Genomic DNA, 16,891 nt, shown 5'->3' with positions numbered 1-16,891 from the left:
GACATTAGTTCTTGTTAATTTTGAGCTTCACTTTGTCTGCATCAATAAACTGTTCCGTCGAGCCAAAGTTCGATTGTGGGCGTATTTTGATTTTTGCATTTGCCTTGTATGATTTTTCTGGGGCATATTTTGTTTTGAAGCTCGAAATGAATTATGAAGATGCGGTTGAAACATGAAATGCATTTGGCACCAGTTTCTCTTATTAGAGACGCGCAAAAGTTTTTCTACAATAATATATCAAAATTTGCATTTCTTTTGTGCATCTTTATGATTTTTTCCCCGCTTTTTTACTGATTTTGTTTACTCAAAATAAACATATTTTTCCAGTCGCATGCTATTTTATTTAATTTGGAGAAGCTAGTTAAAGTTAAGTTAATTTTAAACATTTATCTTTTGATTATTTCGCAAAAAGGAAATGACCATTGACAAGTGGAATATTATTCCAGTTGGGATATTTTTCTCGTTGTTTAATTTGAAATCTGCTTTTGTGTGTCAGCTAGTAGTTGTTCGGCAGGTGAATCACATATCAACAACTTCATAGTTTTACAAAAGCTATTTATGTTTTAAAAAAAAATGATTATTTTTTTGGAGTTGGGAAAAAGGGTATTTTCAGTATTATATGTACATTAGATTTTTGTTTTTTTGGTTTAATACACAATTTTTAAAATGCTTTTTGTACTCTTACATTACAATTTGGTATCTCAGTACACTACAAGATCCAATTGGTTTAATGCACAGTTTTATTTTTTTAATACACAATTTTTTTCGACTCGGAATTCCCTAAGTCGACGACGAAGTAATTTATGTTGCGAATAGATTATCGTTAGATTATGATATTTAATTTCAGTACCAATGATCAAACTAAAATTGAGTTACACCTCGTTGGTCTAAAAAGCGTGAAAAAGTATAAAAGAATAAAACTTACATGGAGACATACATGCACGCATCCTTTGACTACAAGTGTGGATCCCTACGTACAATCATTTTAACATTTTATTATCAAATATTATACATTTTCCTTCTCTCAAAATCAAAATTTAATTATGTATAAATCTTCTTTCAAAACAATTTATGTGAAAATGCAGATTCAAATACTTATTTAACATTTTTACATATATGCAATACGTGTATGTTATTTACTAGCTAATATTTATGTCTGATTGATTAATATAAATCACTGCTCATTTCTGCTCGGAAACAAACGTGGCTAGTAATTTCGTAGACTCCTCTATTAATTTTCATTTTCTCTTTTCCAAAATTAACCTCAATTTACCTTAAAAATTATCGGATAAGTGGTGAGTAGTGAATAAAAGAAGTGAGAGTTGTCCAACATTTGAGAAATTAGCTAATTATAATCTTCTTTATTAGCTCCAAAGTTTGAGATAAAGGTTTGGGCACCAAGAGACACCAGAAATTTTTAGAAGGGATAAGACGTTGATCGACTGGGTCTCGATGAAACACGCGCTCGCAAGGCCGGCTATGCTCGGTGCGGTGTGTCTCTTGACATTTTAGACAAAGTTTTATTTGGAAAATAATTTTTATTTTCTTCTGAAACATGAAAGTTCGTGCAAATCCTAACTCCGAAACAGAGCGTCTAAAGTTCATCGGACTCTTTTGCATATATTTCGTTGCATTCTTTTTCTATCTTTGTTCATTGACATCCAGAACAAAAAAGTATATGAAGGTAATATAGGAATTAAGTTAAAAGTATTTCAGGCATTAGTTTTTGATTTATCAAGGAAAAACACTTCATCATAACGAAATTTAAATAGGATTCTAAAATTAATTTAGATTTTATTCTTAAAAAATACTTATTATGCTCAATTGAAAGAAACGGTCCAAAGAAATTATTGCAAAAACGATTAATATGTAAAATTTGTTAATAAAAAAAATATTTGATATTTTAAGGAGCATCCAATTTTAAAAAAGTTGATATGCTTTCAAATGGTGTACGTCATTGTTATCATCAAAACTATAAACTCTCGCTTCATCCAAAAATGTGAACAATTAATTAAAGTGTATGAAATGGATGAATTACTTTAATTAAAACGTATGATTGAATTCTTAAGAAAATAGAAAGTAAAGTGCATTGAAAAATCAATTAAATAACCGACGTCATAATTAATTAATTGAAAGTATATATTTACTTTAGTGGTTCCATTGGCTCAGTCCCGTCTCGAGTGGGTTGGTGGTCTGGCTTTTTCATAAAGTTAGTGTTACTTCTAGTTCTACTTCATCACTTTTATTGTTTAATGCTAATCATTTGTCCGTCCCTTAATAATAATAATAATAATAATATATATATATATATATATATATATATATATATACATACATACATACATACATATATATACACACACACACAGAACAATTTAATTATATGATAATGCAACACTTTACTTATATCTTTAATGGGATTTTTGTGAGCTTTGTAAAATTGCATTTTTACTCTAGTCTTTTATGTTTTTCTTTATCTTTGTTTTTCGATTTTTTTTTATTTTAGTCATTTATCCGATATGGCAACAATGTGAGGCTTATATGGTATCGACATGAGACTGACTTGTGCTGATGACTAAAATTATAAATAAATAAAAAAAGTACATCACTTATACCAACATTTGATAACATATAGGACGAAAATTGTTAAGAGATAAATATATATAACTAAAAATATTGTTTCCCCAACACTAAATCAAATATTTAACATTTCTACCTGATTAAATTAAGTAGATATGTATCCTTAAAATCATGCTATTAGTTCGTAAAAAAAAAAATCATGTTATTAGTTAAAATTGTGCGTGTGTTAACATCTCCTTTGCCTTTTTTCTTTTAAATATAATTCACATTGAAGTAAAATAGATTACAAATAAACACAGATACACTATTTGCAAATATTTCGCGGATAAAATGATTAAATGTGATAAAATTTGTATTATTTTGTCGATAGGATACATTTTTTGTTTTAAGTATTCGTGGTAGTTTGTAATCATGTTGAAAATCGTGGTTAGTATATATACATGACAATATTAAATATAATAAAAAAAACAATTTTAGATAGTTTATTATTCAAATAATTAAGCTACCCGATTGAATTTAAAAGTAAAATTGTCGGGTGAGCTTAATAATTAGTTAAATATAAAAAATTATAATCATTTTATCAAAAACAATTTAAAAAAATCCCAACATAATGTGTTTGTTTGTCCAGTACTGTGATTATCCATGTTGCGGTTGGTGTGTTGTTGTCAACTCAATTTTGTTGCTAATAAACCAAATATTATCATACACTTTACCGGTTATCCGATCCTGGGTGTGAGGGCAGTGCTCACACCCCATATCAATGGTTGGGATTCCACTTTATGGAGAAAAAAAATTAAAAAAAAAATTGGTACCAGAAAAAATTCCAACCCTTGGATGTACTCTGCAGACAGTGCCGGTAGGGGTAAGATGGAATAATCCCACTTTATCCATCCACGCGTTAAAAGAATATTGATTTGTTCCCTTCATTAAAATTCAAATTAAATTTCCAAAGAAAAAAAATTGGCGTCTCTATCATTGTCAATATCCGCTTAATTATGAAAAATTAAATAACTAAATACTGTAAGAATTCTAAGAACCTCAATCATAGTAGTTTGGGTGAAAAGGAATGTCGGATTATTATTATTTTTCAATTTTCTAGCGCCGACACATATTTTAATTATGCTTCATTTATTGGAATACGGTTTATTTAAAAATGGGGAACATGCACATAATAGTCAAGAAAAAAATATATATAAATTAAAAAGTTCTAAATATGTAAAATAGATAACTACTCTGAGTTTTTGTTTTTGTTCTAACCAAAAATGTAGTTGTCTCCTCCCCTTCTCTCACATGCGGCATGCACTTCCAAGACGTGAAATCCCATCATCGTCCTACCTTTAGGGTAACACCTAAGGTTTTGGTAAGAAAGTGGATATTTATTCTTGTACGTGGAGTCGATGTCTTGATAAATATTCGTTTTTATATACATTTTTAGGAAAGTAGTCGAAGGATGACATCTCATTTCACTTTCAAATACAATAATGTTCCGATATTTTGATTCATTTACTTTGACAATTTGCATATTGAAGTATCGGTAACTATCATAGTCGGTTTACATATGTTATTTATATAAACACATACAAAATTAAATATTGAAACTTGGACCAATATATAGGTACCACGGTATTATTGTTGTTTTCTAATGTTTTTATTTTTTTATTGACCTTTTATATTTTATTTTGAGGTGAGTATTTGTTTAAATACATAATCGTGTTCAAAAAAAATATGGGTATGCACTTTAGATTGTTTAGATGAAGAGATTTGATGTTAAATAGAGATGTCAAAACGGTTTGGGGGGACTTTAGATTGTTTAGATGAAGAGATTTGATGTTAAATAGAGATGTCAAAACGGGCTGGCGGGACTTTAGATTGTTTAGATGAAGAGATTTGATGTTAAATAGAGATGTCAAAACGGGCTGGCGGGACGAGCCAGCCCGCCATCCGCTGCAACCTGTCATTAGGCGGGGCGGGCCTCTAAATGGCTAACCCAGTCCAACTCACTTTGGGTTGTGGGTGCTCGCTTTTTTTTTAAAAAAGAAAAAAATTAGTATCACAGTAAACATAGAAGAAAAATATTTTCGGTCAAATAGTTTCATAAAATACTTAAAAATAGTGAAATAAGAAATTAACAAAATATACAACATAATCCATAAAAAAAATGCTTAAATCAAACATGAAGAAATTAAACAAATATTAAAAAGTCAATTCTCATTAAATTACATTTAATCTCGATCTTCTATAATAGCTTCCTCCACTATTTCTTCATGAAAAATTTCAATAACATTTGATCCTTCTCGGGATGATGTTTTAATATTTGCACATTCATCATCGTCAGCATATAAAAGACACGAAATAAGCTAGTATATCAATTAAAAAAAGTTTATGTGTGTGTGTGGTATAAGTGAAATTTCCATAGTAATGGAGGCGAGTAGGGGAGATCAAATTTTTTTATTACCCGACCGAATCCTTCGAACCGAATTGTACCTCACTGTTTTTCACAATATTTTATAAAAATCGCGATTAAAAATATTAATCATAAACCGCACCGCATACGCGGTTTGATTTTTTTTTTTTGCCAAAAACTGCACCAAACCGTACTGCCTAAACCCTTACCAAAATTTTGGGCCTATAATTATAATAATTTGTAAACAACATATTCTGATAAAGAAGTCATTATTCATTATATTCTAGCTCTCTTCAAAATTATTATTCTTACAAATAAAACTTATTTTTTTCTTGATTATTCTTCATATTAATCTTTTGTTAAATTATTTATTTATTTTGTTACAATACTTTATTTGAAGTTTGAAAGTAAAAAAAAAAAATAAAATAGTGTAAATATCATTTTTTTTGTGAATGTTATGTTATTAAATTATTATCTTAGTTTTGAATTTTGATTATTGTTTATCTATTTTGATCTTTATATGCTTTGAACTATATTTATATTTGAATACAATATATTGTTGTTGTTTTCAAATAAATTAGAATATATGTTCTAATATTTTTCATTAAAAAAAAAGTAAACCGACCGCAACCACTTGAAACCGCTCAAAATCGTAAGATTAATTTTTCATGTAAAACTGCCATTAATTTTTCAAAATACTAACCGACCGTATACGACAATTCGGTTTGATTTTTTTTTAAAAAAAACCGTAAAACCACACCGTGATCACCCCTAGAGGCGAGGCACAAGACAAAAATAAGGAAGAAATAAGATAAGAGAGTGATGGAAGCGCACGAGGCATATTACAATTTTTATATAAAACTTAAAAATACAAAATTCTACCCTAATTTGGCGGGCGGGCCAGATCGTCCCGTCTTGTTCCACAACCCAAACGGGCTCAACCTTTTTGGCTCGTCTCCAAACGAGCTGTTATCTTATCAACCTAATCCGCTCAAATTTTTTAGCAAGGCCGGACCGGACCCAATTCAATTTGACAAGTCTAATGTTAGATGCATTTCAAATCCACAATTCATTTAATTTATGTAAATACAATGATTATTATAACAAATTTGAAATTCAACCAAGACGAATATCATTTAATTTCGTGTTTCATAAAGGTATAGGACAGTTTAATATATAAAGTGTCAGTTATTTATACGCTAATCCTAAGCTTAGGAAAGTAGTTTCACAATTTATACAATTTTTCTACGTATTTGTATATTGTATTTTGCTTTAATTGATATTTACTAATGCAATAGATTTTATTTTTATATTATATGATCGTCCTGAATGTATTTGTTAAAATAAATTTAAAAATAAAAGGCGCAGAATAATAATATGATAAACCGCAGTGAAAAGAATTTCAACCGCAGCCCGTCGATCTAGCAACCTCTCCTCTCCCTTTTCTTCGGCACATTTTCCCTTTTTCTCACTCTAAACTCTGCTTTCCCCCGAAGATCTGATCCTCACCCTTACAGAGAGCGGCGAATTCCCGGAATACCCCTGCCGCCGCCATGGAGGAGGCATTGGAGTTGGCGCGCGCGAAGGACACCAAGGAGAGGATGGCTGGCGTCGAGCGTCTCCACGAACTACTCGAGGCATCGAGGAAGACTTATTCGGCGACGGAGGTGGCGTCGCTCGTCGACGTCTGCTTAGATCTCTTGAAGGACAACAATTTCAGAGTGTCTCAGGGTGCTCTGCAGGCACTTGACTCGGCTGCTGTGCTCTCCGGCGAGCACTTGAAGCTCCACTTTAATGCTCTCGTACCCGCTGTGGTCGAGAGATTGGGGGATTCCAAGCAGCCTGTTAGGGATGCTGCGAGGAGGCTTTTGCTTACTCTCATGGAGGTATGTTGTACGATTCTTGGTTCTCCCACTAGCACACTTATTATTTGTCTTGGAAGGTCTGTCCTCTAATTTTGGTTGTGATTCTTCTTTCCGCATGGTTTAATTTTTTTACTCTCTTTTTTGAAGTTAATAGATCAAAATCTTAAATATGATAACTATTCGAGGTGGATTATAATGGCCGGACAATGAAAGTTTCACCCATCTATTATACTAAAGAAATGACGAATTAATTTTCCTTGTTGAATCATAGCTTTTCTTGATTGTTTTTGTAGTAGTTACAAATGCAGGATTCTGAGTTCAGAAAGCTTACTAATAGATTCGTAGTGTTCAAATTCACTTTGCTGATCGCCTTTGATTTGCATTTATATTAAAATTTCATGTTAACTGTTTTTCACTTTGTGTAATGTGCCACTGACCCAGTAAAATTCAAGTCGAAATTGAAATATCATGTTAACTTTTTATTCTTATTGTGAGTTTCTGACAGAAGAATTCATCCTTAGAAAGTGTATACTCTCAATGGGACATGGATAGAGCATAACATGCAGTGCACCCAAATCTTCTAAAACCCAAACTCCTTTCTTTGTTGATTGATCTCTGGACTTATTTCCAAAATAACCAGATTGTTTGATTTTGACTTATCATAGCTACCCCAAAGAAAATCTCTCTTTATTTTCTCTATCTCAATTGTCATGCTATGAGATATCTTCTTTCTTATTGTTCCCTATGTTCCATTGCTTCTGCCATATCTCCTCCATTGAAATGTTCATAAAATTTTCTAAAATTCAAAACTTCTACCACCCTTTTTAATTATTTCCATTCTCACAAATGCAAAGATAAAATTGAATCAATCATACTTTTTCCCAAAATATTTACATATAAGCATAAAATCTGTGTTATTATTATATTTCTTTACTTAAGCTGATCAATGTTCTCAGTTTATCTACCAAGTGCCACGTTAAATTTTAAGTATGGATGTGTTATTGTAACTTTATTGTTTCTTTTATCCCACTCAAACCCGACTTTGGGGATGTTATCACTTTTTATTGAGCGAAGTTCTGCAGTCCTATTTATCCCTCTTAAAAATGATGCCCCCTCGTATGGAATTCTTTGTGGCCCATGCGCTGTCTGTCATGCTCAGGTTCCAAAATGCAGTGTGATTTAGCTGTTGAGCATGGAAAAATCAAGAGATGTTGATCTTCCTTCATACAATAGTTGATATGAACAACAGCAAAAATTTACTGGTTCTGATCTTTGACAGTTTCTTAATGTAATGCTTCCTCAAACTTGTAATGGTGTCAAATGAGCGATTCTTAAATCATTTCAGATTTTCTGTTGCTGCTGGGCTAATTGTGTCTTGATTGGGTCAAATAGACAGTTTAGTCTTTTGATTCATTGAAGTTTCTCCAAGAGTTGAGAGTTTCTAGACTGGATTTGAGTGTTTTGTCATTTCTACATTTCTGCTCAGAAGGTTAAATATTGACTTGTGAAGGTGTCTTCCCCTACAATAATTGTTGAACGAGCTGGATCTTATGCTTGGACTCACAAAAGCTGGAGAGTTCGAGAGGAGTTTGCTCGTACCGTCACATCTGCAATCAGTCTCTTTGGGTCGACAGAACTTCCCCTTCAACGTGCTATTCTTCCATCTGTATGTTGTCCTCTTTCATCTTATATTGTTGTCTCACGTGTTAAATCCTAAGTCAAGGAGGAACCAAGAATGATATAAATGTGAGCTAGAATGTGCAGCTTTATGTATTGTCTTCTTGGATATCAGATTTTGCAGATTTTGAATGATACAAATCCTGGTGTAAGAGAATCGGCCACAACTTGTATTGAGGTAAGCAAAATCAGCGATTAATGATTTCTGCTTGCACCACACACACTACTATATATGGATGACTCTATTTAGTTATTTTCATTTGGATGGTATAAGATGAGATTAAGTATTGCAGTACTTTGTCTGTCAAGAACTGTTTTACCTTCTGTCTTTAATTTTTCATGTCTTCTTCCACAGGAGATGTACACTCAGGCTGGGACACAGTTTCTTGAGGAACTTCACAGGCATAATTTATCTACAACATTGGTAATCACTAAACTATTATGAACTTGTGATACCTTTATGTGCAGTGCACTTGTTAAGAAATGAAGCTTAATGTTTTTTTTCCTACTGACACAGAGTAGTAATCCGATTTGAAAATATTATGAACTCTAAATGGAGTTATTTCTGAAGCATTTTTTGACATGATAATGGATGCAGTTAAAAGATATTAATTCCAGATTAGAAAAAATTGAGCCGAAGATTCGCTCTTCAGATGCAATTGGTGGCAATTACCCTTCTAACGAGACTAAGCCTGCAAGCTTAAATCTGAAAAAAGGCAGCCCGAAGTCCAAAAGCTCAACTCGTGTGCTTTCTCTATTTGGAGGTTAGTACATATGGCCTTATAGACATGATTATCGTAAAATACTTTTCAAATGTTTAGCAATTATTCTTTGTAATTGTCTTATCTGGTCATTTTTCCACTTGAGCACTCTCCTTCAAACATATTAAAGTTTATTTTGGACTTCAAGTTGTCAGAACTATGTACTTTGAGCAAGATTATTTTATTACTGCTGATTATAGAAGTAAAGTTACACATGTTCATTGGATTGCTTTGCTCTTTTTTTTTTAATTAAAAGAGGTTTTTAAAAAAATTCCTTTGCTATAAAATTATTGGCAAATAGCAATTGACAATTATAATGCCAATTGCCTATTATCACTTTATTATTAAGCTTGCTAACTTCTTGTATTCTTCGTCCTGAGCAGCTGATGGAGATATTACCGAGAAACCTGTCGAACCAATTAAAGTGTATTCAGAAAAGGAGCTCATCAGGGAGTTTGAGAAGATTGCTTCGACCCTTGTGCCAGATAAAGATTGGTCAATGCGGATTGCAGCCATGCAGAGAGTCGAAGGTCTTGTAATTGGAGGTGAGTTGTGTACACAAAATTTGAAGTTGACTTTCTCTTTCTATGATAGCTAAAAGGAGGTGTTTAGGGTGTTTTAGTGGTGTTAGTGAATAGCATGCAAAAAGTATAAAACATTGTTATCCTTTATCTTGATGTAACATTATAAATATAAAAGCAACTGCTTACTTGCCTATATGAGTGGAAACTGATGGTTATTTTGCGAGTAAAATTATGTATCTGGTAAAGAAATTTATTTCATATGTTGGATGATATGAGTGTCTGCTTCTTGATGGCCAGATTTGTGAGAAAAGTTATTTCAACCGTTTTGGTAGATGAAAATATTTAATTCGGTTCTGCCATTCAGGTGCAGTTGATTACCCTTGTTTCCATGGACTTCTGAAGCAGTTGGTTGGTCCATTGAGCACACAATTATCTGATCGGCGATCTAGCATTGTGAAGCAGGTGAGACAATGTGGATTATTACTTAACTGGTGCCTCTGAGAATGACTTGCTTAAATTGCCATGGAGAGAACTCTGTTGTCGTTTTCATTGTGGAATTTTCGTCATCAGCCTTATCCTTAACATGTGTTGAGGTGTCGATGGATGCATTCTGTGATTGGAGTTTTATTTTTGTGTAAGGTTGCTAGTTGTTGGTTTGAGCATGTAATTAGAGAACTAAGTTTACTTGATTGTTTCGATGCTTTGTTGTGCTGAAACTACCTTTATATTGCTGGAACACTAATATGTATATGTAGGCCATTGGAATTGTTTTTGTTATTCACTGGAGTTATCTACTGCAATTCTGTTTTCTTGTTTACTTTGCTAGGCCTGCCATTTATTAAACTTCTTATCTAAAGATCTCTTGGGAGACTTTGAGGGGTGTGCAGAGGTTTTTATTCCGGTGAGACAAGTTCTTATGTTAGTTGCCCCAGTTTGATACTATAATTTTCTTGTTTCTCACCTCTGCTTGGCAACGTAGGTCCTTTTCAAGCTTGTTGTGATAACAGTGCTTGTTATTGCCGAATCTGCAGATAACTGTATTAAAACGGTATTATTTGACTCTTGGTTAGCTCGATATTTTTTGGATCTTGTACATCTGTTGTAATTTGGGACCTTTTTCCCAGATGTTGCGCAATTGCAAAGTTCCGCGTGTACTTCCTCGGATAGTTGACTCTGCAAAGAATGACCGCAGTGCTATACTTCGTGCGAGGTATGTTTCTATAACTCTTTAAGCTACTGGGCTGCAATACCTTTTGGTTTAATTGTATTGGTTTTTTTTCCAAAATAGGTGTTGCGAATATGCGCTTCTAATTCTTGAATGTTGGATTGATGCTCCCGAAATACAACGCTCGGCTGACCTCTATGAAGACCTCATTAGATGTTGTGTCGCTGATGCAATGAGTGAGGTATAGATGTTTTATCTGTGAATTCTTATCTGTTTCTCATGGACAATCTCTACTTCCTACTCTGTTGACATTAATACTTTGTCGAACGAATATTTGGGCATGTGTTTGTGTTTTCTGTTCAGTAATTATTCACTTTTACTTTCCTCGTCTTCTTTGTGTAATTTTCGTAACTCGATAGATTTAAACTCAACAGGTGCGATCTACTGCTAGGACCTGTTATAAAATGTTTGCTAGAACCTGGCCTGAGCGCTCACGGCGGCTGTTTTCGTCTTTTGATCCGGTGGTTCAAAGGGTATACACTCTTACACTCTTCTATTGAAAAATTTCATCATGCATCCTCTTCATACTACCAACATTATGAACTTATAGAAAATATTGTCCTAGGTGATAACCGATGAGGATGGTGGAATGCACAGAAGGCATGCTTCTCCTTCCATTCGCGAAAGGAGTTCAAACATGTCATTCACCTCTCAGACATCCCTCCCTTCAAACATTCCTGGTTATGGGACTTCTGCTATAGTTGCAATGGATAAAAGTGCAAGTATACCTTCAGGGACATCAATTACTCCCGGATTACTGCTCTCACAATCAAAGTCTGTGGGTAAAGGAACCGATCGGACACTTGAAAGTGTGCTGCACTCGAGCAAGCAGAAGGTCACTGCTATAGAGAGTATGTTGAGAGGCTTGGATTTATCAGGCAAAAGTAGATCCTCTAGTTTGGACTTAGGTACTCACAATGCTTTCTACTATCAGTTAGTGATTTTCATTGGTGTTGGCAGTGTTGGGTTGATTCTGTTGCCATATGTGCAGCCACACGCTCGATTCTTTTAATTATAAATATCATCTTGATTGACAGTTTTGTTGATAAAATGCCTCGATACTTAAATAGCTATTTACAACTAGTTATTTATATTATTGTTCCTAGTGCAGGAGTTGACCCACCATCGTCCCGTGATCCACCATTTCCCCTTGCTGTTCCAGTCTCAAATAGTCAAACAAATTCTTTTGTAGACACAATTTCTGGTATCTCTAAAGGAAATAATCGCAATGGAGGTTTGGTGTTGTCAGATATCATCACTCAAATTCAGGCTTCTAAAGATTCGGGTAAATTTTCATATCATAGTAGCTTAGGAAGTGAATCTCTATCTATGCATTCATCTTACCCGTCCAAGAGAACTTTTGAAAAAGTGCCAGAAAGAGGTTTTAGTGAAGAATATGCAGAATTTAAGCAGTCCAGAAGATATATGAATTCCCATATTGATAGGCAGTACTTGGAAGCATCTTACAAGGATGGTAATTATAGGGATTCACAGAATAGCTATGTACCACATTTTCAGCGTCCACTTTTAAGAAAGAATGCAGTTGGACGGACGCCCGCAGGGAGGAGAAGAAGCTTTGATGACAGCCAGCTACCACTGGGAGATGTCTCAAGTTATGCTGATTGTCCAGCTTCCCTTAATGATGCTCTAAGTGAGGGGCTTAGTTCGAATTCAGATTGGAATGCTCGGGTTGCTGCATTTAATTATATTCACTCTCTGCTACAGCAGGGCACGAGAGGCGTTCAAGAAATAATACAGTATTTTGAGAAGGTCATGAAGCTATTTTTCCAACATTTGGATGATCCCCATCATAAAGTTGCACAAGCTGCCCTTTCAACACTTGCCGATATTGTTCCAGCATGCAGAAAGCCATTTGAAAATTACTTGGAGAGGATTCTACCCCATGTTTTCTCCCGGCTGATCGATCCAAAGGAATCAGTTAGGCAACCTTGCTCGACTACATTAGATCTTGTGGGCAAAACATATGGTACTGATGCACTCCTGCCAGCTTTTCTCCGATCATTGGATGAACAACGCCCTCCAAAGGCAAAATTAGCTGTTATTGATTTTGCTATTGGTTCATTTAACAAGCATGCATCAAATTCTGAAGGCTCTGCTAATAGTGGCATGCTTAAGTTATGGCTTGCAAAATTAATGCCCCTGGTCCATGATAAAAATACTAAACTGAAAGAAGCTGCCATCACATGTATAATATCTGTTTATACCCATTTTGATTCGGTAGCTGTAATAAATTTTATCCTTAGCTTATCTGTTGAAGAACAGAATTCTTTGAGACGAGCCCTCAAGCAGCATACTCCTCGTATTGAGGTAGACCTGGTGAATTTTCTGCAAAGTAAGAAAGAGAAACGTGGTAAGTCCTCTTACGATCCATCTGATCTGATTGGAACTTCTTCTGAAGAGGGGTACGCTGGAGCATCAAAGAAGAGCCATCTATTAGGAAGGTATTCTTCTGGTTCTGTTGATAGCGATGGTGGTAGGAAGTGGAATTCTCTTCAAGATGCCCCGTATAACACAGGGTCTATTGGCAACCTAAAATCTGATGATATTCAAGAGAACTTGCGCTATGATGTTCTGGAGACTAATTCTTACCCTGAAGTCTCCCCTTCAAATGACAAAAATTTGAAATATGCCTCTAACACGGACCATCATAAATCTAGAACTCGTGCAATAGATACCCATTCAAATGCTGAGATTTCTTCAGCCTCATGCTTGGATATCAATCGGCTTTGTGGATCGGATTTTCTGCCGAAGTCTGCAGATTTTGAGGTTGATATTGCTCTTTCACCTGAATTGACACCGAATAATCCTAAGCTTTCTATTTTAAAATTGAATTCTACCTTAGAAGTGGGACCAAGCATTCCCCAGATCCTTCATTTGGTGAGTTTCGAATCTAACCACATTTGTCACTGACTAGCTTTCTGTCACCATGTTTTTGTTTCTATTGTTATTTATATTGCAGAAACCTAGTTGAAAGTTGGTCCCTTTTCTTATTCCTTACTTGTTTCCCACTTTTTGGATAGATTTGTAATGGCAATGATGAAAGTCCTACAGCAAAGAAGCGTGATGCACTTCAACAGTTGGTTGAAGTATCTGTATCAAATGATCACTCTATTTGGAGCAAGGTACTGCTGAAACTCAAACTTTAAATTCTCGAATAATTCCTTGTTCATTTCTATGCCTAAAATATGATCAAATTTGGGTCCTTGAGGGAGTAGTGGAAATTATTTACGAGACTTGGTTCCTCTTTTATCCTTTGTTTTCCTTTCGCAGTTCATTCGAGCTGGACTATAATTGTTGATTTATTTCAGCGTATTGATATTTATCTATCCAATTCCTGTTTGCTGGCAATGAAATGCTTCTTTTGACTTTGCAAGCCCACCTATGCATTTTTTTGTGAAAATATTTGTCCGAGGTAATATCGTGCAAGTTATTGTCCGCATAACTCGATCTTTCAATCCTCAAATTTTTTGTCTAATGTAGTAATGGGTCAAACTTCTCTTGTGGCAGGGCCAGACTGATCGATTATCATCATATTCACTTGTTTAGTTAGTAGTTATTTCTCCTTTGTCATTTCACATTAATCCAGTTTCTTTTGGTGGTCGATTTGTTTTGTCTTGATAGTTTTTTAAGGTGGATGCAGTATTGAATTTCTTTGTAACGCCAAAATATTGTGGTTCCTTTCTTGTGTTTTCTTTAGAAACATTTATTCCGTTCTTATGTGCTTTTGCCTAGTGCAGTACTTCAATCAGATTTTGACTGCTGTACTTGAAGTGCTGGATGATTCTGATCCATTTATTCGAGAGTTGACTCTCTCTCTTGTTTGCGAAATGTTGAAGAATCAGGTTTGATATCTATATTTCTACACTAGTAATGATGTAAACCTAAGGTATTCCCTTCTGCAGCAATTTCACTTTTTCTTATCTAGATTTTTGTATTTAACTATAGAAAGATTCTATGGAGGATTCTGTTGAGATTGTAATCGAAAAGCTGCTTCATGCAACAAAAGACATTGTTCTGAAAGTACGTTTTCTTTCCTCAAGTTATCAATTTCTTTTGCTGTTTTTACTTCGTCTTATAGCGTGAGCTTATCAATTCAGGTATCCAGTGAATCGGAGCATTGTTTATCTATAATTCTCTCTCAGTATGATCCATTTAGGTGTTTAAGTGTGAGTACCACTTTTTTTATCTTACACTTTAGATTCACTTGAAAAAAATTTATATTTTACCTTTTTAATAAGCAATTTTTTTATTGATCCATGGATGTTGCAGGTTATTGTTCCTTTACTCGTTACCGTAGATGAGAGAACTCTTGTCACGTGCATAAATTGCTTGACGAAGGTAAAAACTCCGAGGATATCGGTTTTAGCTGTCAATCAATATCCACTCTCATTTTTCTTCTGTCAATCAATATCCACAGCAGTGCTAATATGTTGTGTTAAAAAACCTGTGAAACTTTTATAAAGCAAAGCCAATTTTTGTGGATGATCATGCCGCATAATTTGTATCTGCAGCTTGTTGGTAGGCTCTCCCAGGAAGAACTTATGGGCCAACTGCCATCATTTTTGCCAGCTCTTTTCGATGCATTTGGGAGCCAGAGTGCAGATGTTCGTAAGGTGATAGCCGTCAACTTGAGGTTTATCAAAAACATTATAGCAAACACTTGCTCCTATACCAAATTTGTTTTTTAATTAAACATGGTCTTTTTCTCCCATTTTTTTTACCTCGGCTGAAAATGCCATGTGTTCAATTCTGTTTGTGTGGAATTTTCTGGTGACAGTCAGAGATGCTCCTACTAGTTTTGCATTGTTTGTGTTCCATAATTGATCTCCATTATCTATGGGAATGCAGACTGTTGTTTTCTGTTTGGTCGACATATACATCATGCTTGGGAAACAATTTTTGCCATACTTGGAGGGGCTCAACAGCACACAACTACGACTTGTAACCATTTATGCAAACCGGATCTCGCAAGCGAGAACTGGCACTCCTATTGATGGTACCCAATGATGGCTGCTTTTGGCTTGGACCTTGGATGCATCTTCCCATGAGGAGTTATCAAAGGTGATAACTCTGTGTGTGTGTGTGAGAGAGAGAGAGAGAAAGAGAGAGAGTTTTTGTATATTTGTGTGAAATTTTCTAGGAAAAGGGTGTGGGTCATTTTGTTTTGCATGATTTAGTTACATTTTTCTGAAAGTAGGTTTGTATCTATTTTTCACTCAAACGTGCTTTTGAAGAACAGAGGAGAAGAGTGTTAATTACGTGTGTCGCTACCGAAACACACGATTATTTCGAGTCCCAGTACCCATTTGTGCCTGTAAAGAAGTCGATATTCTCGATTTGATTTTCGCTCATTTTATTTTCAAAACAACATATGACGACTTTTTGAGGATTGGGACAGGGACGATTTAGCTTTGTGTCTGTATTAGAATAGCATTCGATTAATTGTTGGTTTAGTTGGGTCGCTTATTGATCAACTGAAAACTGGTTAACTAAAAAACTCCAGCTGAAATAACATTCGCGCCACGGGTTTTTCAGTTAACTAAAAAACTCCAGCTGAAATAACATTCGGGCCACGGGTTAACCAATCAGTTAGTCCTTCTGCTATCACAGGTTTTTTATGATTTGTCAAAGAGTGAAAACTTTGAATTTATGTTTCACGTTTCTTCTTAAAAAATTAAGTTTATGCAGAGTAGTTTATACCTCTGATAATGACCATATATATATAAAAGCAAAGTTTTTACTAAAAGTAGGAATTTCTAGCCAAAATGTCATTTCTAAAAAAAGAAAGATTTATCATGAATATTGATATATGTGTACCACAATAAATGATTACT

At 34.4% G+C, this 16,891-nt stretch overlaps 1 protein-coding gene across 1 annotated transcript; it reads left to right on the top strand.

Moving 5' to 3' along the window:
- The first annotated feature begins 6,384 nt into the window (after nt 1-6,384).
- On the top strand, nt 6,385-16,443 carry LOC140840247 (CLIP-associated protein-like). The gene is made up of 21 exons (XM_073207494.1): nt 6,385-6,870; nt 8,360-8,515; nt 8,642-8,704; nt 8,882-8,950; nt 9,125-9,290; nt 9,671-9,832; nt 10,176-10,273; nt 10,638-10,712; nt 10,791-10,859; nt 10,936-11,021; nt 11,100-11,217; nt 11,411-11,509; nt 11,602-11,944; nt 12,148-13,934; nt 14,078-14,179; nt 14,795-14,899; nt 15,003-15,077; nt 15,155-15,223; nt 15,327-15,395; nt 15,569-15,670; nt 15,906-16,443. Exons 1-21 carry the CDS (start codon nt 6,538-6,540, stop codon nt 16,062-16,064), a joined length of 4,305 nt encoding a protein of 1,434 aa, XP_073063595.1. The 5' UTR covers nt 6,385-6,537; the 3' UTR covers nt 16,065-16,443.
- The last annotated feature ends 448 nt before the right edge of the window (nt 16,444-16,891 follow it).

The sequence above is a fragment of the Primulina eburnea genome, chromosome 8 (genome assembly GCF_022965805.1).
Source record: "Primulina eburnea isolate SZY01 chromosome 8, ASM2296580v1, whole genome shotgun sequence".
In the NCBI taxonomy this organism is placed as follows: domain Eukaryota; kingdom Viridiplantae; phylum Streptophyta; class Magnoliopsida; order Lamiales; family Gesneriaceae; genus Primulina; species Primulina eburnea.
This window is presented reverse-complemented; position numbering and strand designations above follow the sequence as displayed.

Coding starts and splice junctions, on each gene's coding strand:
- LOC140840247 (XM_073207494.1), top strand. CDS start 6,538: ATGGAGGAGGCATTGGAGTTGGCGCGCGCGAAGGACACCAAGGAGAGG. Junction 8,705..8,881: donor CGGCCACAACTTGTATTGAG/GTAAGCAAAATC, acceptor CTTCTTCCACAG/GAGATGTACACTCAGGCTGG. Junction 13,935..14,077: donor TTCCCCAGATCCTTCATTTG/GTGAGTTTCGAA, acceptor CTTTTTGGATAG/ATTTGTAATGGCAATGATGA.